The sequence below is a fragment of the Gorilla gorilla genome, chromosome 6 (genome assembly GCF_029281585.2).
Source record: "Gorilla gorilla gorilla isolate KB3781 chromosome 6, NHGRI_mGorGor1-v2.1_pri, whole genome shotgun sequence".
NCBI lineage: Eukaryota > Metazoa > Chordata > Mammalia > Primates > Hominidae > Gorilla > Gorilla gorilla.
Genome location: NC_073230.2, coordinates 120,779,030 through 120,805,872, shown reverse-complemented (window position 1 = coordinate 120,805,872; position 26,843 = coordinate 120,779,030). Strand labels below are relative to the sequence as shown.

Genomic DNA, 26,843 nt, shown 5'->3' with positions numbered 1-26,843 from the left:
TGAAACAAGAGTGGGAAGCTCTGAAAAGAGAACATTCAGAGAAATAAACAGGAGTGGCTGCATAATGAAAATACAAGACCTGTTGTTCAAAAGTTAAGAATTTCAAGGTGGCAGTAGCATCGCTTTCACCAAGCGTGGGGTCCTTCCAAGCACAGGGACCTGTGTGGCTTCTCAGGTTACACAGCCACAACACTGGCCCTGGGAGGGAGAAAGCTCTTGGAAATAAAATATCTGATAGCATAAATAATAAAACTGAATACATGATTTGGAAGATAAGGTATGGAAATTACCAGGAAGTTGAACAAAAAGAGGGGAAACATCCTAGAAAAGCAGAAGATAGCTCAAGAGATTCAATGTAAATGTAGTTGAATTTACAGACAAAGGATAGAAATTATCCTAGAAATAATTCAAGGCAAATTCCCAGAACTGAAGAACACAAGTGTATAGATTGAAAGGGTCAAGGCGAGTTACATAATCATGAAATTTTGAATTACCAGGGATAATTTCCCAAAAGCTTTCAAAGAGAGAAAAAAACAAGCAAAAATCCAGTCATGTACAAAGGTTTGGAAATGAGAACAGCAGCAAAACCATAATGTTAACTTAGCCAGAAATTGTGATATAACCATTTTGAGAGGCTTGGGGAGAAAAGGGAGTGTATTAGTCCATTTTCGTGCTGCTGATAAAGACATACTGAAGACTGGGTAAGTTATAAAGAAAAAGTGGTTTAATGGACTCACAGTTCCATGTGGCTGAGAAGGCCTCACAATCATGGCGGAAGGTGAAAGGCACATCTTACATGGTGGCAGAGAAGAGAGAATGAAGCCAAGTGAAAAGGGAAACCCCTTAAAAAACCATCAGATCTTGTGAGACATATTCACTACCACAAGGACAGTATAGGGGGAACTACCCCCATGATTCAATTATCTCCCACCAAGTCCCTCCCACAGGGAGTTATGGGAATGATGGGAACAATTCAAGATGAAATTTGGGTGGGGACACAGCCAAACTATATCAAGGGGGAAAAAAGAAACAACCAAGTCCTCTTCTACCATAGTAGAAAGTCAGTAGGCGATCTATCTTAACAAAAATTCAGGAAACAGCAAGAGAAGCATGTAATTTAGAAATTTAGAGGTAAAACAAAAAATTTTAGAAAGATATCTATTTCACCTAAAAGTGTCAAAGGCCTCCTGAGGTGGGAATTGTGCATTAGGGAAAGGAACTGCTGTTTTTCAATATAAACCTTGTAGAACTAATACCTTTGTAACTACATGTGTTAATAATTTAGCAACCAAAATTGAATTAAAAGTAGATAAGGATTTGCCCTAGGTATTGCGTGGGACTCCAACAGATGTGACACTAATGACTCTTCTCTCTTCAGATTCCCGATACATTCTTCTGCCTGTCGTGTTACATCACCTCCACATTCACTTGCAAGAACAGAAGGACCTGATCATGTGTGCACGTATCCTTAGCAACGTATTTTGTCTTATCAAGAAAAATAGCTCAGTAAGTAAATACAGGTCATAGTATATAGTTCCCTTCAAATGGCTTCTGGAAATAAACTTGTAATAGTCTACAAAGAAACCGCACTAAAGAGGAAGCCTCTGAGACCCACTTTTATTTCCAGCTGGGCTGGACTTTTTGCTTCTCTTTGGAAGGAATTTTTTTAACCTTGTGGGATTCTGTAACCCCAAATAACCTGGGTTCCCCCAAACTTGTATATCAAGGAAGAACTGCATACTGAGTGAGAAAAATGAGAAATCTCAAAGCCTCCCACGTGTGTCTTTAATCTTGATATGATGACTGCTCTGTGGCAAGAATAAATTACTGCTTGCAACATGAAGTCGTTTTTGATCCATTCTATGAAAGGCCACTTCATGATACTCAGAACTTGGCTGTGGTCCTTGGGCCGGGTCCCCTGGAAATTGCAGAAGCAAAGGATGGCCCCAGGAGATTAGGGGTATCTTACAATATAACCATTACTTGGCCCCACCAGTGATCTCCAAATTGTTATGGATTTGGGAATTCCTATCAACGTGCCTGACTCTTGATGCAATGCAATTGCATTAGAGAATGCACTGCAAAATGAGAAGAATCACATGCTTGCTTATAAATGGGACAACTCAGAGTATTTGTGTTCATGGCTCAGGGGTCTGGTGTGAAATCCACATATGGAGAATATCCCGTTCCACTTCTGCCAATATGCAACTGTTAAGTAACCATTTTGCTCATCGGTAACAGGTTTTATGGAGCAGAGTTTGGCAATGAGTGCCAAGAATCCTGTTTCTCTGCTTCCCTATTACCTTTATGCTACAGTTTCCCCAATTTGTCACTTACGATCAGCTTCTGAAGATCAGTGAGGTGGGATGGGACCTCAGTGGAGTTGTTGGAGATAGAGCCCCAGTAGCATGGGAACAGAGTTGGCGGTTGAGAGAAAAAAGCTAGAAATTCTGCCTCTGAAAGTGTAATAAGAGGAACTGGCATGGAACAAAGCAGTTGACTTTTTCCCACCCCCATGATCCAGGCCCCAAAGGTGATCTGGAACTGAATAGAACAGTGGTGACAGAAGGCATGAATTCAGTTTTAAACCCCCCTCTATAAAATTCTATAAAGAATAACTATGCTATGCCTAGTTAGAATCTTTTTCCAAATTATAATTGATGAGAGTAAAATGTAAGTTAGATAGTTCACTGCACAGAACCAAAAACAGCAGAAGAGAAATAAAAAGAAATCACCTCCACAACTTCTGCTCTGTAAGACATTCAGAGCAGAAACCAAGTCACTGGAGGGAAAATCTTGGTAGTTTTCTTGCAAGTGTAAGAAAATTTATCATAAAATCCTAGCCAAAAAGCTCTTTCAAACTTGTACTTTCTAAAAGTATTTTTTACAAAGAGTGATCTCCTTGGTTAGAAGCATTTGTACATAGAGTTTTGTTTTGTGCAGGTGTAATAAGAACCCAACTCCACATACAGTCAGTGCAGAGCAATTTGGGTTTCTCTTTCAAGTCCTGGGGCGTGGATACTATTAACTTTGCATCAGGAAAGCAGTTTCCACATGGCCACTGACCTTAGATCCACTCTGTAGCTAAGGGTATTTGTCTGGGCCAAACACCATTTCCTAATATTTACATGCAAAGATTTTTAAAAATCATTTTTTATAGGAATAGTCATTTGTACTTAAAGTTTCGGAAAATGACTGATGTAACTCTAATATTGAGAAAAGTAAATATAAGCACAGTCTGGAACCAAGGAATCATAGACCAAGAACAAGGATGGACTCGCAGTGAAGATTCAGGCTCAGAGAGGCAAACTGACTTGCCTGAGGTCACACACCCTGTTGGGAGCCTCGCTGGTGTTCTGAGTTAGTCTGGTGCGCCTTCATGATATCACCCACCTTTTTACTTGTATCTCAGGTATCCATTGCACCACTGAGTTGTGTACTCTTGGGTAAGCCATTAACTTCTCTGTGCCTTTGTTTACTGTAAAAGGAGAGCATTCACTTAGGTGAAATCCATGCCTCAAGTTCTCTGACTCTTTGATTTCCCCTTTTCTGTTAGACTGAAATGCATGTTAAACCCCAGTTTCCTGAACATATTATTTTTTTTCTCTTAAGGAAAAATCTGTGCTGGAGGAAATAGATGTGATAGTGGCCAGCTTGCTGGATATCCTGCTGAGAACCATATTGGAGATCACCAGCCGACCTCAGCCATCCAGCTCAGCAGTGCGGTTCCAGTTCCAGGATGTCACTGTAAGATCGTAGAGCAGATGGCACGTGGAACAGGGCCTGGTTATGCTTCAGTCACGTTGCAGGTGGCTTGATGTTATAATCTGGAAAATCTGGCCTTAGGAGAGTAACCCATCAGCATTTCAAAATCATATGAGGTTACCTTAATTTTACAAGGAAACCAAGATATAAAACATGTTTCTTAAAGGAACTTGGAATAAGCAGTTTTTAATTACAGAAAGCCAGCTTTGATATTAGTCATACCTTGCCCGGTTTAAATTAACCCAAGATTTTATATTCCAAGTCAACTTGATGACTTTTTATTCTCTTATCATCCATCAAATTGCTTGAGGAAACAAGAAGAGTGAAACAGAGTAATAGGAGTCAGGGCCCCGAGTTTTCATTCCAAATTTTTCACTCTGACTAGTCAGAATCGTAACTTTTCTAGGCCTCAGTTTTCTTAGCTAGGAAATGAGAAGGTTGGAATTGGCAAATTTTTTTTTCTTTTTTTGAGACGGAGTCTCGCTCTGTCTCCCAGGTTGGAGTGCGAGTGTGCGGTCTTGGCTCACTACAACCTCCATCTCCCGGGTTCAAGTAATTCTCTGTGCCTCAGCCTCTTGAGTAGCTGGGATTACAGATGCCCGCCACCACACCCGGCTAATTTTTGTATTTTTAGTACAGACTGGGTTTCACCATGTTGGTCAGGCTGATCTCGAGCTCCTGACCTCAGATGATCCACCTGCCTTGGCCTCCCAAAGTATTGGGATTACAGGTGTGAACCACCATGCCTAGCCTGGAATTGGCAAATTTTAAGGTGCTTTGAAGCTGGCTTTCTGCAATTAAAAACTGCTTATTCCAAGTTCCTTTAAGAACCATGTTTTATATCTTGGTTTCCTTGTAAAATTAAGGTAACCTCATATGATTTTGAAATGCTGATGGGTTACTCTCCTAAGGCCAGATTTTCCAGATTATAACATCAAGCCACCTGCAACGTGACTGAAGCATTTTGAATCTAATATTATATCTGTATTTTATATTCATGTAAAACATTAAGAAAATAATATTAAGAAATAATACATCTGGCAGTTTATATATGTGTATCTATTTATATATATACAGGAATATAAAATGGTATAGCCACTATGGAAAATAGTGGCTCTCCTATATATACTATATATACAAGTTATGAATCGTCCACTTTCTCAGTACTCTCATCAGCATTTGGTGTTATCCGTTTTTCGGAGTGGAGAGCATTCTGATAGCTATGTAGTGATATCTTATTGTAGTTTTAATTTGCATGTCCCTAATGACTAATGATGCTGAGCATCTTTTCACATACTTATTCGCCATCTATATATCCTCTTCAGTGAAATGTCTTTTCATGTCTTTTTGCCATTTTTTAAACTGGATTGTTTTTTCACTGTTGAGTTTTTATTTCTTTTTATAATATGTGGTTTGCAGGTATCTTCTCCTACTCTGTAGCTTGTTTTTTCATCCTCTTAACAAGCTTTGCAGAGCAAAAATTTTTAATTTCATTTAAGTCCAGCTTATTAATTTCATTTTATAGTTCAAGCTTTTGACTCTTTTTGCCTAGCCCTGTATCTTAAATGTTATCTCCTAGTTTCTTTCCTAAAAGTAGTATAGTTTTATATTTTACGTGTAAGTCCCTTAACCATTTTGTATGTGTCAGATAATTCTAACAATCTGCCATTGCAATGTGGACATCTATTGATTGTCTTTTTCATTCAATTTGAGATTTTCTTAGTTCTTGATAGGATGTGTTATTTTCTCTTATGACCAAGACATTTCTATATTATGAAGCTCTGGATCTTACATAAACCTACTGTTTTAGCTGGCTTTGTGTGACACCACTCATCAGGCGAACAGTGCCTACATGTTATGGTGAGACAGAGATAGAAATCCAGGTTCGCCACTTGGTTTCCTTTGACACCTGAGGCAAGAGGGCTTCTTGTTACTGCTGGGTGAGGTGGAAGTTCTGGCTCTGCATGTGGTCTCTACTGCCAGTGTGGTGGGAGTGGCTTTGTTACTGCTGGGCCATGGTGACCGTCCTGACTCTCTACTAGGCCTCTTTGACACCACCCCAGTGGGGAGGGAAAAAATGTGACTTGTTACTGCCAGTTGTGGGTGGAAGCCCAGGCTCCTCCCATTGTTTTCACCAACACCGACTCGTGGGTATGAAAGTACCTGCTCCCTGTTTTACCTTCTCTGGCTCCACTCTAGGAGAGATGTTGGGACACCTCACTACATCCTCATGTGGGTGGAAGTCTAGGCTCCTCACTCAGCCTTTGCAGTGAACAGGTGACTGAGGACAAAGTTTTCTGTGGTGTTCAGCTAGAATAGAGCAACTGTGGCTAAAAGCATTGCCCTGCAGAGCTGCCCTTTCCTAGTCCTTTGGCTGGAGAAATAAGGTTTTTTGGAACTTTTTCTTTTGTCTACCAACTATTGGTCTTTCACAGTTGCCGGCCTCTTCAGCCCCATCTTTGAAATATACGAGGCAAAAAAGAAAATCCAAAGAAATCTACACCGTGCCCTTCCTCAGGTGCCAAGGAGGTTCTTGGCCAGTCTGCCCTCTCTCCCCTCCTGTCAGAGTCTTTTTCTGTTTGTTTTATATTTGATGTTCAGGTTTTTAGTTGTACTTAGCAGGAGGAATAGGGGAGAAGTATGTCTACACTTTCAACGTGGAAGAGGAAGGATGTCTCCTTCACCATGGTTTTGATGGTAACATTTTAATTGCTTCCTGGCAATATAACTTACATAGTTTGAAAGTTATAATGGCAAACAAACAAAGTCATAGCAAATGCTGGGCATAGTTAAAGATTGCCTGAGATAAAAAGCTAAAACACTTTTTAAACTGCTTTCTATCAACGTGCAGAGCGTACAAGGTTGTTGTGCACCAAATCTCTATGGGATACATGTGGTCTTCAGGCCATACAGTGTAATAAGTAATGCCAATTACGAGACTTCAGGAAGTCAGTGAATCAGGTCTGTGGGTGGAGGTGGGGTAGGGCAGGCAGAGTGATTGTCCTGCGTACTAAATTATAAGAAAATCACATGAAGAGAATCCTTCCTGCATAGCTCTGTGGTACCCCTTGCTGCGTGAGAAACCAGACTATCCAGGTATGTGGGGTGAAATTTTCCATGAAACACACACATAAATTATTTGACATCTTTGCTTTTATGCTTTAAGACTTTTTTATGTTAAGAGTACTCAGACAGACCTAGCTTGATTCCTTCTCTGTCATTGCACTGACTCTGTGATGTTGGTCAAGTTGCTAATGTCTCTAAGCCTCTGTTTCTTTAAAACAGAGAAAATAGGCCAGGCGTGGTGTCTTATGCCTGTAATCCCAGCATTTTGGGAGGCCAAGGCGGGCGTATTGCTTGAGGCAGAGATTTGAGACCAGCCTGGCCAACATCTTGAAACCCCCACTAAAAATACAAAAAAATTAGCCAGGCCTGTTGGTGGGTACCTGTAACCCCAGCTACTCAGGGGACTGAGGCACAAAAATGGCTTGAACCCAGGAGATGGAGGTTGCAGTGAGCCGAGATCACACCACTGCACTCCAGCCTGGGTGACAGAGCGAGACCCTGTCTCAAAAATAAATAAATAAATAAATAAATAAATAAATCAGAGAAAATAGTTGTACTTATCTCAAAGTTAGTGTGAGGATTTCATCAAATCTGTAAAGGTGTTTAAACAGTATCTGGTCTGATACTCAATAAATGCTGGCCGTTAGTCATTGTGGTAGCAGCAGAAGTCACAGTCATATCATGATTGTTGCAGACGTGCTTCATGTATTGTTGTTGTTATAATAATTCTATGGCGAGAAATATGCCCTGGTCTTGTCTTTCACAAAATCCATTCTCTGGAGACTGAAGATCTGTTGAATTTCTTTATCATTTTCTCACAGAGAACAGGCTTTCTGAATAGGGAGTCTTCACATGGCAGTACTACACTGAGCACCTTTTCAGTCTGTGCAGACACATATAGAAAAGTGCCCATGACAAGTAGACACACTGTGAGTAAACGCAGATCCCACAATGTGCCATTGTGAATTCTTCCAGTGCTCCGTAAGCACCATGATTGTTACCCAGCCTCCCAGCCACACCAGCATGAGCACTGGCGTCTGCTGTATCATAGTTCCAGATAACAGAGGCCTTATTTTTAAAATTTAAAAGGATTGTACTTTTTGTTTTTCCACCGACTGTTTTTTGAACTTTAAAATGCTTTCCCTAGCTAGAAAAAAAAAACAAAAAAGCACCATTGTGATCAGTTCCTTTCAAAAGTCTACTTATAGGTAGAAGCAGATTTTATAAAGCGGTATAAATGACCACTTGCCTTGCATTCTCGACTAATGGAGCTCCAGAGTTCCTTACAATTTATAAATGCTTACTCGTTCGTAACTCTGTTAAATAACATTACGGAGCATGTGATTCTTCTGGGCATAGGCCAGGTCTAAGACAGCTACTCTGATGTGTTTATCTAAAATTTTCATGTGTTGTCAGTTTGTGGTTGGGGTATGGAAATGGGCCTGGGTTAATATTGTAAGAAATATGTGGAAAAAAATAGTGTATGTGTATAATAGGTTTCGTGAAGACAGTTGTAGCCATCCAATACCCTTGCGATACACAGTCATTTGTAGAAATTCCCATTATACTCAATCTATACATAAAATGGCCACTGAAGACTACAGAGTTTTCAAGGTGATTTATACAAAAGAAAGTATCACACTGCAGCTAAGTACATCTTGGCCACTGATGGCTTTTTATTTCTTTTTAATAAATTATGGGTCTAGGATTTTCATATAGATACATTCTTAAAATATCTTAAAAACAAAGAAAATTACATTATGGATAAAATATACATTAGTAATTGGAAGTCACCGCTAAAAGACTTACTCATGTAACCAAACACCACCTGTTTCCCTAAAAACCTATGGAAATAAAAAATTTTAAAAATTAATTAAAATTTAAGTTTAAGAAATAGAGCAAAAAAATTACATTATGGATAAAATATACATTAGTAGTTGGACATCTAGGCCTCCTAACAGAGTTGAATGTGGTTGGAGTTCCTAAACAGCGTAAGTGAATAAATGACATTGTAGAGTAGATGTTGGGATTGACAATAATCATCATAAATGCCCAAGGGATTATATGTCATGATTATAAGTTATTGCAATGGGCATAAGTCAGATATGACAAATAAAATCATAAATCTGGATTCAAACAGGTTGTTCCCCTATGTATATTGACTGTAAAGGCTTAAGATGAAAGTCTATTCCTTATCGCATATTTCTTGTTACTACTAAATTTAGAAATAATATGCCATTTTTCCCACTTCAGCATATTTCACTATTCACAGGATTGTGTGTTGAAGTAAATGTCTTAGGAAAATTAATCTAGTAGCTGTAATGGAGACAATGTGCATATGATATGGAAAAACTAAGAGATGGAAAAGAGATGAATGGGTTTCTACTAACTAGATTTGCATTTTTAAGTCAAGGCATAGTTAAGAGAAAGGTAAAAAAGTATGAACCTTAGTTATCAACTGATGGATTCTAGTATACTTACTGATACTTTAATTATAACCAAAAACCTCAGGTGTATTTTCTCTATACAATCAAACAGTCTGAGCAGAAGGAAGATGAGTCACTGAGTACAGACTTCTAGAACCAGAGATACCTGGGTTCACATCCCAGTCTCACAATTCTCAAGCTGTGGAACCTGGGGTAAATTTCTGAACTTTAAGAGATAATTATCTTTTCTTTAAAGTGAAATTGATTGTGTCTACCCAACAAGGCCCAAACAAGGAATGAACTCAATAGCATAGTCAAAGTATGGTAACTTACACATAGTGCCATTCCATAAATCATAGTGTTGTCATATGTCTTTTTTATTTTATTGAGGTATAATTGACATAAAATAAATGACACCTGTTTGAAATGTACAATTTTAGTTTTGACATATGTGTATTCCTATGAAACATCACCACAATCAGGATAGCAAATATATTCATCACTTTCAAAAGCTTCCTTGTGCCCCTCTCGGGTCCCTCTCTTTTGCCCCTCCATGCTACCTCATCCCCAAGCAACTACTGACCTGCTTTTTGTAGTAACTTATCTATTACTGTACATAAGTTTACATTTTTTAGAATTTGATATGAATGGAATCATGTAGTACATAGCTATTATTATTAATCATATACTACATAGTTTTTTGGGGGGCACAGGTGCAGGGGATTCTGTCTTGACACAATATATTTGAGTTTCATCCTTATTCTTTTGTATATCAATAGTTTATTCCTTCTTATTGCTGAATAGTATTCCATTGTATGGATATACTGCAGTTTGTTTATTCATTCACCTCTTGGTAGACATTTGAGTTGTTCCTGGGTTTGGCTATTGTGTTCCATTTACCTGTTTTTCTGTTTTGACACCAATAACATACTATCTTGATTGTCATGTTTTATAATAAATCTTAAAGTCAGTAAGTGTAAGTCTTCCAACTTTACTTTTCTTTTTCAAAGTTGTTTTGACTATTTTAGATCCTTTTCACTTCCTTATGGATTTTAAAGTCAGATCAGCCTTTCAATTTCTAATCCCCAAAGCTATGCTAGGATAATTACTGGGATTGCATTGAATCTATATATTGATTTGGGGATAATTGACATCTTTTTTTTTTTTTTTTTTTTTTTGAGGTGGGGTTTCGCTAATGTCACCCATGCTGGAATGCAGTGGTGCAATCTTGGCTCACTGCAACCTCCACCTCCTGGGTTCAAGCAATTCTCCTGCCTCAGCCTCCCAGGTAGCTGGGATTACAGGCTTGTGCCACTACACCCGGCTAATTTTGTATTTTTAGTAGAGCTCAGGTTTCACCATGTTGGCCAGGTTGGTCTCAAACTCCTGACCTCAGGTGACTCACCCACCTCAGCCTCCCAAAGTACTGGGATTATAGGCATGAGCCACCATGCCCAGCCAAAATTGACATCTTAACAATATTGCATTTCCCAATCCATGAACATGTAATATCTTCATTTTTTTGAGTATTTAACTCCACCCCTCAGTGTTTTGCAGCCTTCAGTGTGCAGATTTTATACATCTTTTGTCAAATAGATCAGTAATTATTTCATATTTTAATGATATTATTTTAAATTTCAATTTCTGATTGTTCATTTTTAGTGTGTAGAAGTAAAATTTATTTTTGTACATTGATCTTATATTTTGGAATGTAAATAAACTCAATTAGTTCTAGTAGCTCTTTATCAATTTCATAGCTTTTTCTATATACACAGCTACGCTTTCTGTGAAGAAAGACAGCTTTTTAAAAATTCCTTGCAAACCTGTATTCGTGATTGCCTTTTCTTGCCTTATTGCAATGACTAAAACCTTCAGTACAATGTTGAATAGAGGTGGTGAATAAGCTTTGGGAGGTTTGAAAAGTCTTTATTTTGTCTTTGCTTTTGGAAGATATTTTTATATTTTATATTTTGGAAGATATTTTTCTTGGTTAATAGTTTTTGGTTTTTTTTTTTTCCTTTTAGTTCTCTGAAGCTGTTGCTCCATTGTCTTTCAGCTTGTGTTCTTTCCAAAAGAAATCTTTTCTCATCTTTGTCTTTGTTCTTCTCTATGTAATGTGCCCCTTTTTTTTCTGAATAGTGTTTTAAGATTTTCTCTACCACTGGCTATAAGCAATTTGATTATGATGTGCCTTGGTGTAATTTTCTTCTTGTTTCTTGTGCTTGGGGTTTGTGGAGATTTTTTGATATATAGGTTTATAATTTTCAAAGAGTTTGAAAAAGTTTTTTTCTCATTTCTTCAATTATTTTTTCTGTCTCTTCCTTCTCTTTGAGACTTTCAGTTACATAGATATTCTGCTACTTGAAGTTGTCCTCCAGTTCACTGATGCTTTTTTCTGTTTTTCTTTTTATTTCAGTTTTTTCTGTCTATGCTTTATTTTGGAGAATTTCTACTGCCCTACCTTTCAAGTTCAATAATCTTTTCTTCTGCAGTGTCTAATCTGCTACTCAACCCATTCAATTAATATTCATCTCACAAATTGTAGCCTTCATCTCTAGAAGTTTAATTTGGGCTCTTTTTATGTCTTCCATGTCTCTAAATTAACATATTCAGTCTTTCCTCTAGCTTCCTGAAAAATTAGAATACAGTAATATAACTATGTTAATGTTCTTGTGTGGTAATTCTATTATCTATGTCATTTCTGGATCTGTTTCTATTGATATGTTACTTTTTCTCCTCATTTGCATCATTTTTTTCCTTCTTCTTGACCTGCCTGGTGATTTTTCATTGCATGCCAGTTATTGTGAATTTTACATTGTTGAGAGGTGGATTTTTTTAATTTCTAAAAAATATCTGAGCTTTGCTATAGAGTGAGGTTAAATTTATTGGAAACGATTTGATCATTTTAGGTCTTGCTTTTGAAATTTGTGAGGTAGGACCAGAACAGCATTACTCTAGGAGTAGTTTTTCTCCAGTACTAAGGAAACACTGTTTTTGGTACTCTAACTGATGCCTTATTAATTGTGAGGTTTTTCCAGTCTGGCTGGTATTTAAGAAAAAAAAAAAAAAAAGGCTCTATTATTCCCAGTCCTGTGTGAGCACAAGGCACTGTTCTTTCAATCCTTCTAGATCATTCTTTTCCTAGTGTTGGGTTGGGTTACTACTTTACACACGTATACAAAAATATTAATAATGTTTCCTTTAAACTTTTTATTTCTTTTGTTAAATATCAAGGATTCCCATGTTCATTAACAAAGTATATGTTGAGCTTGAAGGATGTTTCTTCTGGCCCACACTGGTTAGTTTCTTGAATATTTACCCTAAAAAATGTATACAGATAATTATTTGTCATACCTGTGTGTTGCAAATGATTATCTGCAAACAGAGATCTAGCCTGAGTACCTGGTTGCCTTGACATGGTCTTTAAGTATTATAGCATCCTTGGGTCTCCCATGGCAGTGGGCGAGGATACATTGAATTTTCCTCACCCAGCTGCTTCTGTTGAAAAATTCACTTCTCAGGGCTTTTAGTCTCTACTTATAAAGTCTGTAGTCTCTTTCCATGTAAAATCTAAGAAACCAGTTCCCAATTAAATTGCACTTCTGTAAATATACAGTTAGTTACCAGTGATTGCCTCTCCTATTGTATTTGTTTTGTTTTAAATGTTAATACTCTGTTTAAAAGTAGATAAATTCTTTGCTGAGCACAAAAGGTTGCATTGAAAATGCAAGCATTTTAAATTAGAAGTTCATTCAAAAATGCAAGTGATAGCAATTTTATGTAGGTCTTCAAATCCATAGATGCTGTGTTTACTTTTTTATTGTTAATTTTTAAGAATTAGAATTTATGGTTACAAATCACATAGAGCCCAAGCACAAAAAGAATGGCCAATTAAAAAAATTGTTTTCAATCTTCCAAGACATCTGAATAAAACTATTTTTTAAAAGGAGATTGAAATGAACATTATGCAACATATGGCATTCATTATACCCTGTGAGTCAGCAGATCAACTCTCTGATGAGTTGGAGGAGGTCATTTGAATTCAAAAATGGAGCATGAAGCTACAGGAAGGGCTTTGGAGGCAGAAAGACTGGGGATAATGCCAACTCTGCTACTTTCTAGCTGAGTGACTTGGGGCAAGTCATTTAGCACATCAGAAACTACATTTTACCTTCTTCAAAAAGGTATTATACCCCCTACCTCATAGTGTTGATATGAAGCTTAAATGATAGAATTATTACAGACACGTTAAATGCTCAGTAAATGATCATAAACCCTCGGTGCCTTACCTTCTTTAAATGTGTGAAGTTAGTTCCCAAGTGAAAAGCTTCCACTCAAGTTAAAAAAAAAAATCCTCCCTAAAATTATAAATTTGTGAATACCAAGTAAATAAATGGTAATCATCATAGGGAGTTTTGGCTGTGACATTTTGGATCATTTATATTAAGAAGACTTCACAGGGCAAGTTTGGATCATCGTGATTTCATTTTAACATATTCTCTTTGAGGACAGTTCAGTGCAAGTTACTGATGTTCTTTTACGTCCTTACTAAAAATAAAATGTATGCTTTTTTTTTTTTTTAACTTAGGGGGAGTTTGTTGCTTGTCTCCTGTCCCTATTACGACAAATGACAGATAGACATTATCAACAGCTTCTTGATAGTTTTAATACAAAGGAAGAACTAAGGGTAAGTGACATTTTAAAATATTTTCTTTAACATATCTTTTTGGTTTCTCTTGTTTTTATTCATCACTGTTGAGATAAATCCTAGACAATTGCTTTACCTGTTTCCATTAAGTTCTAAGCTGTTTTTCTCAGCCTCATCCACAGATCTGCTCATCTGTATTGGCTTTTAAAGATTTCTATTACTCAAGCAAAGCTATTAACTCTCATTTCAGAGAAGGATATACGATGTGAAGTACCTGTCATCAAAGTTCAATAAACTAGAAGCAGAATAACAGAACTGAAGAGATAAAAACAAATAGATTGGCCGGGCGCGGTGGCTCACGCCTGTAATCCCAGCACTTTGGGAGGCCGAGGCGGGCGGATCACGAGGTCAGGAGATCGAGACCATGCTGGCTAACATGGTGAAACCCCGTCTCTACTAAAAATACAAAAAATTAGCCGGGCGTGGTGGCGGGCGCCTGTAGTCCCAGCTACTCGGGAGGCTGAGGCAGGAGAATGGCGTGAACCTGGGAGGCGGAGCTTGCAGTGAGCTGAGATTGTGCCACTGCACTCCAGCCTGGGCGACAGAGCCAGACTCCGTCTCAAAAAAAAAAAAAAAAAAAAAAACAAATAGATTAACTACGTGAACCTTAGAAACATTGCCTTAATAGAAGATAAAAGAGAATATGTAAATATGTTCACTCATTTCATCTCACTAAAACCATAATGAGAAGTTCTGGCTACAACTTTTTGACTAGGGATACAGAGTTGTATTTGATATTCTCTATCAGCTATAGTCTAATCAATATGCTGTGCTACTCTGACAAGCTGACATTAAATAGGAAATAAAGATGCCAGGTTTATAAAAATCCAGTATTTGCTGAGATTCACAGAACTGTAATGCTTCCTTCATGGTTTCACTAAATGCTTGATTATTCTTAGTTGGAGGAATGATATGATCTGTCATCTTCCTTATTTACTTTTATCTTATTTTACCTTATTTTACCTTATTTACTCTTCCATCTCTTCAGTTTTCTGGACAAATTTCATATGGAAACCATCAGAAGTGTTGCTTTTAAGCTGGGTGGTGGAGAATTATAGGACCAAAAGTACAATTCTACTATGACATTTGCTTGATTGGAAGCCTTCCCAGTGCCTTAGGGGAAGAAATTGTTGATTTTTTAATATAGGTAGTACATAGGGGTCACTTATCTTTGACTTTAACTGGAAAATATTGTATGATCTCAGAAAAATCTTCCTGTTGTTACCTTAGAGAACTTGACAAGCTGAGTCATATAAAACAAAGAATCATTTTTGGCAGATTTAACCCCTCAGCAGTCAGTCATTTGGCATATGGCATCATGTTTTTCATTCTTACATTGAATCTTTTTTCTTTTTTTTTTGAGGCAGGGTTTTACTGTTACTCAGGCTGGAGTGCAGTAGTACAATCATGGCTCACTGCATCCTGAAACTCCTAGGCTCAGACAATCCTCCTGCCTCTGCTTCCCAAGTAGCTGTGACTACAGGCACATGCCACCACACTTAGCTAATTTTTTAAATTTTTTTGTAGAGGCGGGGTCTCGCTATGTTGCCCAGGCTGGTCTCAAACTCCTGGCCTAAAGAAATCCTCCCATCTCAGCCTCCTAAAGTACTCGGATTACAGGCATGAGCCACCATGCCTGGCCTTACATTCAATCTTGAATTTAGAATTAAAAATGGATAAAAGGCCTTAGGACTTACCCACTCTGAGTACAAAAACCCATAATGTCAAAAGGAGGAGAACCGTGCATTTATTAACTTTCGTTAGAAGCTGTATTCTTAACACAGTTAAAGAATCATTAGGTTTTACTTAAGAAGTCTATGACTTCATATTTGAAAATTTCCCATAGGAAAAGCCTACATATTTTTATGGAGCCTGGGAATTAAAAAATAGCAGAGAAGCATAAACTGAAAGACATGATTAATTATCCAGGTGTTGAGTTTTATGCTTTGGTATTCATGTTAGCAGTAATAAAACAAATGGAAATAATGAATAAAATGTTTTATGTGGACTTTTCTCATTTCAGTCAGCCAATACACCTCTTCCAAGGACAATTATATTACCCTCTTCAAAATTACTGAGGCTGGCGGGGCGCCGTGGCTCAGGCCTGTAATCCCAGCACTTTGGGAGGCCGAGGTGGGTGGATCACCTGAGATCAAGGCCAGCTTGGCCAACATAGCAAAATCCCATCTCTACTAAAAATACAAAAATTAGCTGGGCATGGTGGCTCGTGCCTGTAGTCCCAGCTATTTGGGAGGCTGAGGTGGGAGAATCGCTTGAACCCGGGAGGCGGAGGTGGCAGTGAGCTGAGATCACGCCACTGCACTCCAGCCTGGGCAACAGAGTGAGACTCCGTCTAAAAAAAAAAATAGCAAGGCCTTCTGACCAGGAGAATTATTTAATAATATTAATTACTTAATCTGCCATTCAGGAAGTGGATATTGAGCAACTCAAGCATGGCAAGCACTGTGCACCACGCACTAGGGACGTAACCAGGCACAAGATACCCTGTTCCTGTAGGGGAGTAATCAGGCAAATAATGGGCATGAGCACCCTGAGTGGTGAATGTTCAGGGTAAGCACGCGATGCTATAGAGCATGTGGGAGGTGCTGCCAACCCAGACTCAAGGCAACAGGAAAACTTCCCAGGGGAGGTCTCAGCTGAGAACTGAGGTTAGTAGGAGTGTGCTAGATATATATTTGGCTGGAACATTCAGACCTCTCTATTAAAATATCACCTGAATGCCCCGACTGACACAGCACACTCTCTACCCCACCTTTATAATACTTATTAGAATCTGGAATATTTTTGTTTATTTGTTTATGTGTATTTCCCAGTTTATGTATATATCCCACTGGGCCATACACTCCTTGATATCTGAAGCTTTGTCTGGCTCACTGCTGTATCCTTAGATTCCAGACCATTCCTAGCACATAGCAGGCATTCAAGAAATAGTTGTTGATCATTTGATAGAATATAGAGTTTAAGGCTGTATGAATGAGTGTAGACTTTGTTTTGAGGACATTTTGAAGCTTTTGATTGTTTTAAGAAGGGAGAGACAAGATCTCATTTGAGGGAAGAAAGACCTGTCTGGTTGCACTATTGAAAATGCATTTGACCAGACACGGTACCTCATGCCTGTAATCCCAGCACTTTGAGAGGCCAAGGCAGGAGGATCACTTGAGCCCAGGAGTTAGAGACCAGCCTGGGCAATATGGCAAGACCCTGTTGCTATAAAAAGTTTGTAAAAACTAGCTGGGTATGGTGGCACACATCTATAGTCCCAGCTACTCAAGAGGGTCAGATGGGAGTATTGCTTCAGCCAGGGAGGTGGAGGCTGCAGTGAGCTGTGATTGCACCACTGCTCTCCAACCTGGGCAACAGAGGGAGACCCTGTCTCTAAAAAAAAAAGAAAAAGAAAAGAAAAGAAAGAAAGGGGATTCACTGAAGTCAAGATGAGAGGCAGAACCCTGTAAAAGATTTTAGGTAGTAACCTAAGCTAGAAATGACTGTGGCTTGAAGTAGAGGCGATTGTGGAGATAGATTCTAGGGACATTTAGGAAGATGAATTGGCAGGACTTGATGACTGATAATATTAAAAAGGTGAAGGAGAGGGAGGAGTTGTAAGTGACTCCTAGGCCTTTTGACAATTGGCTGGGTGTTGGTGTGGTGCCATTCACTGCATGAGGATCCCAGGAGGAGTTAGGTATTCAGGTTTGGGAGCAAAGGTAAATTCGGTTTCAGCCTGAGTTTGGTCACCTGAGGGACATTCAGATGGAGATGTTTAGTAAATTGTACCTGAAGTTCAGGACAGAGAGAGATGGGTTATGGGATGTAGATCTGGAAACTTCAGCCAGTGAATAATAACTGACATCATGGGAGTAAATATGAACATCCAAGGAGAGTGTAGAGTATGAAGGTCAAAGGACCTACATAGAATCCTAAGCCTAAGGAGGGAGGCATGATAAACAGTGCCTGCTACTGCAAGGAGGTCAAGTACCATCATGAAAGGTTCCTTAAATATTGTTGGTGAACCTGATGGGCAATTTCACTGATGAGGGTGAAAGCCAACTTGTCATGGATTGAAGAATAGAAAAAAAAAAAAGGAAAATATACAGTGGATTGTATGCAGTGTTTCAAGAAGAAGAGGGATAAGTTTGGATGTGTAGACTTTGTTTTGATGAATACTTATGATGGAGGAGACTTAAGCATGTTTAAATATATTCATGATTACAGCTGGTGAAGAGGGAGAAGCTGGAAATCTAAGAAAGAGGTACTAACTTCCAGGGTGAGGTCTCTGAGAAGGCAGCAGGAAGGGACAGAATTATCCTTGACTGGGACTAAGATTCTTACACTTTCCCAGTGTAAGAATGAAAGAGAAATGACTGGAGTGAATGCAGGCTAGAGGACATTTATTTAATTTAGTAAAGGCTAATTAGTCATCTTGTGTTTTTTGTTTTGTTTTGAGAATGAGTCTCGCTCTGTCGCCCAGGCTGGAGTGCAGTGGCTCAATCTTGACTCACTGCAACCTCCATCACCCAGGTTGAAGCAATTCCTCTTCCTCAGCTTCTTGAGTAGCTGGGACTACAGGCATGCGCCACCACACCCGGCGGATTTTTTGTATTTTAGTAGAGATGAGGTTTCACCATGTTGGCCAGGATGGTCTCGATCTCCTGACCTTGTGATCCGTCCACCTCAGCCTCCCTAGTCATCTTGTTTTAATCTGCATTTTAGAAGTTCATATATCACCTTATAAAAGATATTAATAAATGTTTCCTGTGCTCAATTTTGTTTAAAACCAAATATTTCTAGTTATGTTCCTGAACCTATATTGTAATATTTTCAAAGATAATAATACTTGTCCCTAGACCCTTATACAAAGTCCTTAGTACCAATTTTACTTCAGAAATCAGAATTTTTATGATTTCATAATGATAATGTACATATATAGCACCTCCAACAAAATCTAGAGTGATACAAAATATTCACTCCATATGGGATAAATAAAGACTATAAATCATTCTGGTCAGGTTTTGCTGCCAAGTGGATTATAAGAGCAAAAACTTTAGAGTAATTTTGGGTTTTGATATCGTAGTAAAGGAAGTGAAGACCTCTAAACAGCAAGCATTTTATATGCAATTTAGTATGTATCAGGCACTGTTCTAAGCAGTTGATTAATATTAACTAATTTTAATCCTCAAAAGGATCCCATGAAGTAGGCCCCCATTATTTTCTTACAGATATCAATTGTTGACTCAACAAACATTTATTGAGCATCTTGCTTAGACATTAGGGATATCAAGACTAATAAAAGCCTGTTGTTAAGGTCATCTAAATCATTCTTGTAAATAAATATTATATGTATAAACTGCAATGATATTGGCTAACAGTTACGGAACACCTCCTCAACCCCATCCCACAGCCATGAGCCAGTTGTGGTGCTTAACCCACATTTCATCCTCTCCCTGCCTCCCCCGCCATGAGATTGACTGATGCTATTATTGTTCTCAAGTAATTGGGAGAACTAGGAATTCTATTAACATCCTGAGCTCATTGCTCAGGCAGCTAAACTCAGCTTTTCCCTAAACTTTAATAAACTTTCTTAAACCAAAATCTTTCCTATCAAATTATATAAAATTGTAATTGTCAGCTCTCTGAAGATAATAAAGCAGTTCTAGTCATAGAATGGAGATGTCTGAGAAAGGCCAGATTAATAGAAGGAGAGTTACTTGGGGTTTTGTATGTACATTTAGGTTAGAAAGTAAATAGGTAAAGTACAATTAATAGGGTGATATTTAATGGGAAATTATAAGTGATATTGAAATTAGACACCAGAAATTCCACATAACCCTACTGTTTTAAAAAGTGATAAAGTGTATTTACTCTCCTCTCAACCCCCAACGTATCCTAATTCCCAGAGGTAGCTGCTGTTAACACCTAAAGGTGTAACCTTGTAGACGATTTTGTATACTATATATATACATATATATATACACACACACACACAAACACACACATTTTTAGTGTTAATATAACTATTTATATTGATGTATACTTTTTTACATGATAATATCTCATAGATATTATATAGCCCACTACCTTATGCTTCTGAATCTCATTATATGGATGCTACATAATTTAATCATTTCTGATTTTTCCATTAGAATGCGTCTTGCAGTAAACATCTTGATACACCTCTTTCTATGGACTTGTACCCATATTGCTGTAGAATAAATTCCTAGACGTGTAATTGTTGGGTCATAGGATGTACACATTTTACATTTTAATTGATGCTTGATCAATTATATATTGAGATTTTCAAATGAATATTCATGTTGTTTTTTATTCCTAATGTTGCTTTTTCCTTTCTTTTTAACAGTTCAAAGAAAGGTAAAGTTTGTCTTAGCATTTCCCAGTGGTTCTATAAATCAAAATGAATTTTAAAAGTATGTGGCTCTCAAGTATCTACTAAGACTAAAGGTCTTTCAACTCCATTCATGCCTGAAGAGCCTGGATGCCTCCAGGGTTACTGCTGAAGTAGCTTCTGGCTTCCTGAGCAGTGTGCCACTTCTCCTGTGTCCATAGGTTCCTACTTGTGTGTGAGAGGCATGAGTCACAGTGTCAGAACACAAGTATGTGGGAGCAAAGACCTGAGGGCTGGTACTCTGTATTGTTTTTTTCCTTCTCTAGAACGTAATATTATTTAAAAATGAACAAAAGTAAACACTAGGTAGTGATTAAGATTTTTTTCCTCCTTCTGTCATCAGTAATGTTTTATTATACACCCACCTCATACTGGAGGCTACAGTTTTGTCCATATCCTTGGCATTTCATATATATACAGCAGTGAGACTCCTGTGCTTTGTTGATTATAACTTTTCATAGAACTGTGGGGATCTTGCTATAAGCACAAGATTATACATGAGCTGGAAGTTAAGTACAGCATGATTATAACTGCATTGTCTCCTATATACTGTCCCACTAGCTTTCAAAAATTATATCTGATCAAGCCCCAATCCAGCTTTAAAACTCTGAGTACTTCCCATTCCTTACAGGACAAAGTCCAATCTCCTTATCATGTTGTTTCTATCCTCAATTTACCTTCCAACCACATTATCCTCCACCCCCTTCTAAACACCTTTCAGTCACTCCAGCCACTTCAAACTACTGTTATATTCCTTAAAAACCAAATATATAATTTTTAATTCCTATGAATCATTTTTTTTCTATCTGTAATGCCTATTCTACCACCACCTCACTTCCATTACCTAATGTGTACCCCTGTTAATCCCTTCTCTGATTCAGCTCACCCTACAAACCCACTCAGGTATCAGCTTCTCGATGAAGCCTTCCCAGGATACAGTCCTCCCTCTCTGATAGCGTGCAATAATGCACTCTCATTATTTGCCATTTCCTTGTGTTTTTGATGACTATGGGCCATTGAGAGTCGAGACCATGTCTTGGTGTCCTAAGCACAGAACCTGGAACATTAAATCTTTGTTGAAGGAATTCATGCTCTTAATATTCCTGCCTGTTTCAAAAGATTTTCAATATGATTATTTTGACTTATCTTTATTTGAATATATTGATTACAGAAAAATGGTTATATAGCTCTAAAAGATGGATGATCATTTGGGAGTTATTTTGCATAAGATACTTAAAGATTCCATTTTAAGAATATAAGTTTCAATGTGATAATGATTATTAACACCCTTTAATTGAATTCAAACCTCACATCAAGGGTATTATACGTTTGAAATTTATGGCAAATTTTTTTAATGACATTTGACTATAGTCTGAGGGTCTGTCCTATTCATTGTTCTTGAAGTAAGAAGAAAATGTCCTAGTCTGTGTAGCAGCCTCATGATGCTTTGTTTTATGGATGTCTTAACTCATGTTTCATGAACTCAGGATTCATTTCTCTGTGTCTTGCCAATTCTGTTTCACAAGTCTAATTTTTGTCTTTTGCCTTTCTCTTTTTTAAAAAATATAGATTTTAAAAAATTTTTAGATTCAGGTGGTACATGTGCAGGTTTGTTAATGAATACGTTGCGTGATGCTGAGGTTTGGGCCCCAGTTGAGTCCATCACCCAAATAGTGAACGTAGTACCCAATAGGTAGTTTTTCAGCCCTTTTCTTTCTCCCTCCCTCCCTTCTTTTGTAATCCCCCATGTCTGTTCCCATTTTTATGTCAGTGTGTATCCAATGATTAGCTCTCACTTATAAGTGAGAACGCAGTATTTGGTTTTCTGTTTCCATGTTAATTCACTTAGGATAATGGCCTCTAGCTGCATCTGTGTTGCAGCAAAGGACATGATTTTGTTCTTTTTTGTGGCTGCATAGTATTCCATGGTGTAAATGTACCACATTTTTTAAGCCTATCCTGTCTTGTGTCTTTCTTAATATCGTAGTATCATATGTAAGCACAAAACAATTTTTATATGGTACAGTTAAAAAATCTAAAACACAAATTTGATCCTCTCAAACATCTGCATAATACCCCTCAGTGTCTCCGCAATGCCTGCAGGATAAATGTCCAGACTCCTTACTATGGAAAAAGTTATGAAATTTGTCTATCTTTTATTTATCCCTATTTATCTTTCAGCCCTATGTCTTGCCACTGCTTCTTGCAGTCCAGGCAACCCTGTGCTCTCTCTTGCCTCTGAGGCCTACAGGTGTTGTTCCCTCTGTGTGGAATACCTGACCTTCAGACTTATTCACATTTTCAAAGCATACATGTATCTGTGTGGTTTTTAGATTAACATTTATCTCTCCCACTAAACTGTGAACTCCACGAAAGCAAAGAGCACATTTAACGTACTTACTATTGTGTGGCATGTTCCAGACACTCCATAAATACCTGCTGCGTGAATAAATAAAAGAATGTCTCTTACCAGGTATCCCCAGCATCTAACACAGTGCCTGGCACATAGTAAAGCACCCGATATTTATAAATCAGTACATGTTAGTGATCATTTCTAAAATCATAACAACTGTTCCTACTTTGTTTTATATTTAATTATGGGACTTTTTATTGTTTTGGAAGACTTTCACAAGACCTTTCTTACTTGAACCTCTCTCTTGAACCTCTGCAGAAAAAATACTTCTATAAAGTAACACCTCCCTGTTTCTTTTTTATCTTGAACCCTGATTTGAAGAATACCAATAATACAGTTTAACCATGTTAAATAATTTAACCTGCTTAAGTGACCATGTTGTGCTGTATGATGTAAAACAGAAAAAGAAACTGCTCCCATTCTGCCAGGTTTTAAATGGTAGCATATGAAGCACTTATTTCTTTGTGCTGTCCAAGCAGGAATATTATAGGCATGGCAATGTTCTTTTTCAAATTATAAAAAGAATCTGTTACTTAGTTGTATGTGCAAAATAACCACATCTATCTATGTCAAAACACATATTTAGTGAAATGACCAGAGTTGAAAAGTACTCGGAGAGGACAGTCAAGGAAATGCCACTGTATTTTGGGTGGGAGGGAGGGAAATGTTAAAGAATCTAGCATTGAGGTCATATTGCTTTCGAGTATTGGAACTGAGTTTGGAATAAACCCTGTTGCATGGCAGTAGACAAAGACTTGCTAAACTAAATTACATGTAAATACTAAAATGGAAGGTATTTGTGTTATGACAACGTGATGTGATGAAACATTTGCCTACATTTTAGAAGTAAGAAAAATGTGGAGATGCCTTTTGAATAACTAAATGGTCATACTGATTTTTTTTAAACTCCTCTAACTACAAGAGACCTCAAAGCCCCCACATTTTACAAGTATGAGAACTCACTCCCAGAGAGGTTAAACAAATTGCCAGGGTCACTGGGCTAGTTAATTGCATGGCCAGGATTTAAAATCTAGGTTTTCTGATCCTCATTATTATGCTCTTTTATTTTTCTTATAAGGTTTCTACTGTTGAATATGTTTGGTTTTATAAATGTCAATGAAGCTTGAATGGATATTGTAGAAAACTACTTGAGACACTGAAAAGTTTTCTTGAGGGAAATAAAGATTTATGTCAGTTTACAGGCATTGGCAATGTCACATGCTGCCACAGCCTTTTATTGTGGGAGATAAATGTGACTAGGAAAATGAGATAGCACAGAAACAGGTCATCTATCCCCAACTCCTTCACCTGCAATACTGTTTCCTTTGTCCCCAGCACTACAAAAGAAAACTCAAGTTGCTAGCTGGTAAGATAGATGTTTTGCCTCCTATAGTCAATCTTTTCAGCCAGTATTTTTCCTCCTTTCAACTGACAGCACAGTCCCCCACCCCACACACCACATACACACATACATACACACCACCACTACCACTAAGAGTGCTGCCTCCAGTTTCCAGTTCTCTTACAACTTTTGAGGCGAGAAGATAAAACTTCAGCATGTTAGAATTTATTTATACTATTCCTAACTAATTGTAGACCATAAAGCCAAAGAATCCCCACTCTCATGACTTTCATATCTATCTAAGCAAATGCACTAAGATAGGAAACTGAAGTGGGGTATAACTCTTTCAAAGATAAATGCACAAGCCATTTTTGCAGGGATTATATATAATATATATACATATATATGTCTGAGTAACTCAAAAGAATCAACTGAGAAACCATTAAAATAAGTTTCAGAAATGCATTAGAAAGGGCTTCTCACAGTTTTAGTAAGCTAAACTCTTACTTCTTCTACTCTTCCAAGAGAGAGCTAGAATGTGAAGTGTTTCCCAAAATTATGTGACCTACAGTGAAATACTGTAGGTATTTCACTCTCCTACCTACTCTTCCAAGAGAGAGCTAGAATGTGAAGTGTTTCCCAAAATTATGTGACCTACAGTGAAATACATTTGGGAAACTCTGCTTCCAGTGATTCTGGAGACATGGACTGGATCTGTCTAGCCATTTAAAGATGGATGACCTAGTGGGCATGTTTCCACATGGCGCATACTACATATCAACATATGTGTGTTGATGCCAAAGAAGCTAAAATAAGTTCTTGTCAAAATATTTATGGGCTTGATTGAAGTTGTTAGCGTATATAAAAAAGAAAATAAAGCTACCACATGGTTTTTAGTTTTTAGATTTTTTCTGTCTTCTATGCGCATGAGTGACAACCATAATCTTACATTCAAGCAGCTTACATGTTTAACGTAATGTGTCATTGTATTTGATAAATAAAACTCTTGTGTTTGGGGTTGCTTTTTATTTTTGAAGCAACACCATATCGTTACCTTCAATCAGATTGTTAGAGAAATATATTTTCCTAGAATCGCTTAGGTTACAAAAAGCTCTTTAAGTTTTCTAGTTAATAAATCTAAATCAAAGCTAGATTGAGCTAATCCCTGTTTGAGTAGGGAAAGCTCATTTCATTCATTGTGTTTGGTACATTATCTCCTTGATTCCACTTTAAGTATTGTATGCTATAGCGCATTTGACCCTATCTCTTGTAATGTTGAAGGAAGCAATATGCCGGCCAGGCGTGGTGGCTCATGCCTGTAATCCCAGCACTTTGGGAGGCCGAGGTGGGCAGATCACCTGAGGTCAGGAGTTCAAGACCAGCCTGGTCAACATGGTGAAACCCCGTCTCTACTAAAAATACAAAAAATTAGCTGGACGTGGTGGCAGGCGCCTGTGGTCTCAGCTACTTGGGAGGCTGAGGCAGGAGAATGGCTTGAACCCGAGAGGTGGAGGTTGCAGTGAGCCGAGATCATGCCACTGCACTCTAGCCTGGCGACAGAGCAAGACTCCGTCTAAAAAAAAAAAAAAAAAAAAGTAATATTTCCATGTCTGATGATAGCTTCTTGTCAAGAGTGTTTTCAGGTGATCGATTTAAAGATAACATCTCAGTAAATACTACTACCATCTCGCATGGCATCTTTGTGAGGAATATATTGATAAACTCATAACTACTAAGCACTCCTCACTGGGCTGGACTTAGCACATATCCTCATTTGAATGAATTCTGCACAGCACACTCTGGAAAATTCACTCAAATTCTATAAACCTGCATACATTCCATTAATACTGCATCTCAAGAATGCCCTGTAAGAAAAATAGGTTTTGGTATGAGATGCTTTTTGATGAGCATAACTTTCTAAAATTTGACACCCACTTAAAGGAAAGCAGAGCTGAGCCAGGACTGTTCATTGTTCTCCTGCATTGAAAAGTTCTGATGTTTAAGATGCTATAATAGAAGAAAGGGAATGTATTTCCCTGTTAATCTTCTTTTACAAGTTTTCCACTTTATTTTCAAAACCCTAAATTGTTAGAACCTGTGGAGAGAAATAAAAACTCATTTTCACTGTGCCCAAGAAAGAAAAGAAAACATTTGGGTGGGTTTGAGTCCTGAGAATGGGAAGGGTCATGACTCCTTCCCTTGGGCAAACTGTTAAACTATGGCTCCCTTCTCTATAATTGCTTTGGAAATGGTAACAGTACAACAGTACTGCCTGTGTATGTGCGTATGTATGTTGACAGTTACAATAAACCAATAAAATGATCTATTTTCTCCTTATCCAAGGATTTCCTGCTGCAGATATTTACTGTGTTCCGAATATTGATACGCCCAGAGATGTTTCCAAAGGACTGGACTGTTATGCGCTTGGTTGCTAACAAGTAAGACATTTAAGTTGATGATAATTGCAGCTCAATGTATAGAGGAAGAAGAGAGTATAAAATTGTCTTTTTCATTTGATCTCAAGTTTGCAGTTTTTTTTTGTCTCTGAATTAAGCCTTTAAAAAAATGTTACCACTTGTTTAGAATTACTATTTCCTTTGTATATATTAACATCATTCAGAAATCGAACAACATAATAGCATATGCATTGAGAAGTTCTGTTCCCATTGACCCTCTACCCCTAGGCTGTGTAACCACTTGTA

At 37.8% G+C, this 26,843-nt stretch overlaps 1 protein-coding gene across 7 annotated transcripts in view; it reads left to right on the top strand.

The window, feature by feature from the left end:
- DOCK4 (dedicator of cytokinesis 4) overlaps positions 1-26,843 on the top strand; it is a 467,247-nt gene that overhangs the window by 344,123 nt on the left and 96,281 nt on the right. For all 7 annotated transcript variants that reach the window (XM_055347229.2, XM_031012977.3, XM_055347227.2 and 4 more), the window contains exons 24-27: positions 1,379-1,506; positions 3,613-3,747; positions 13,846-13,944; positions 26,485-26,579. In XM_055347229.2, coding sequence (XP_055203204.1) covers positions 1,379-1,506; positions 3,613-3,747; positions 13,846-13,944; positions 26,485-26,579 — 457 coding nt within the window. The remainder of the gene's footprint in view (positions 1-1,378; positions 1,507-3,612; positions 3,748-13,845; positions 13,945-26,484; positions 26,580-26,843) is intronic.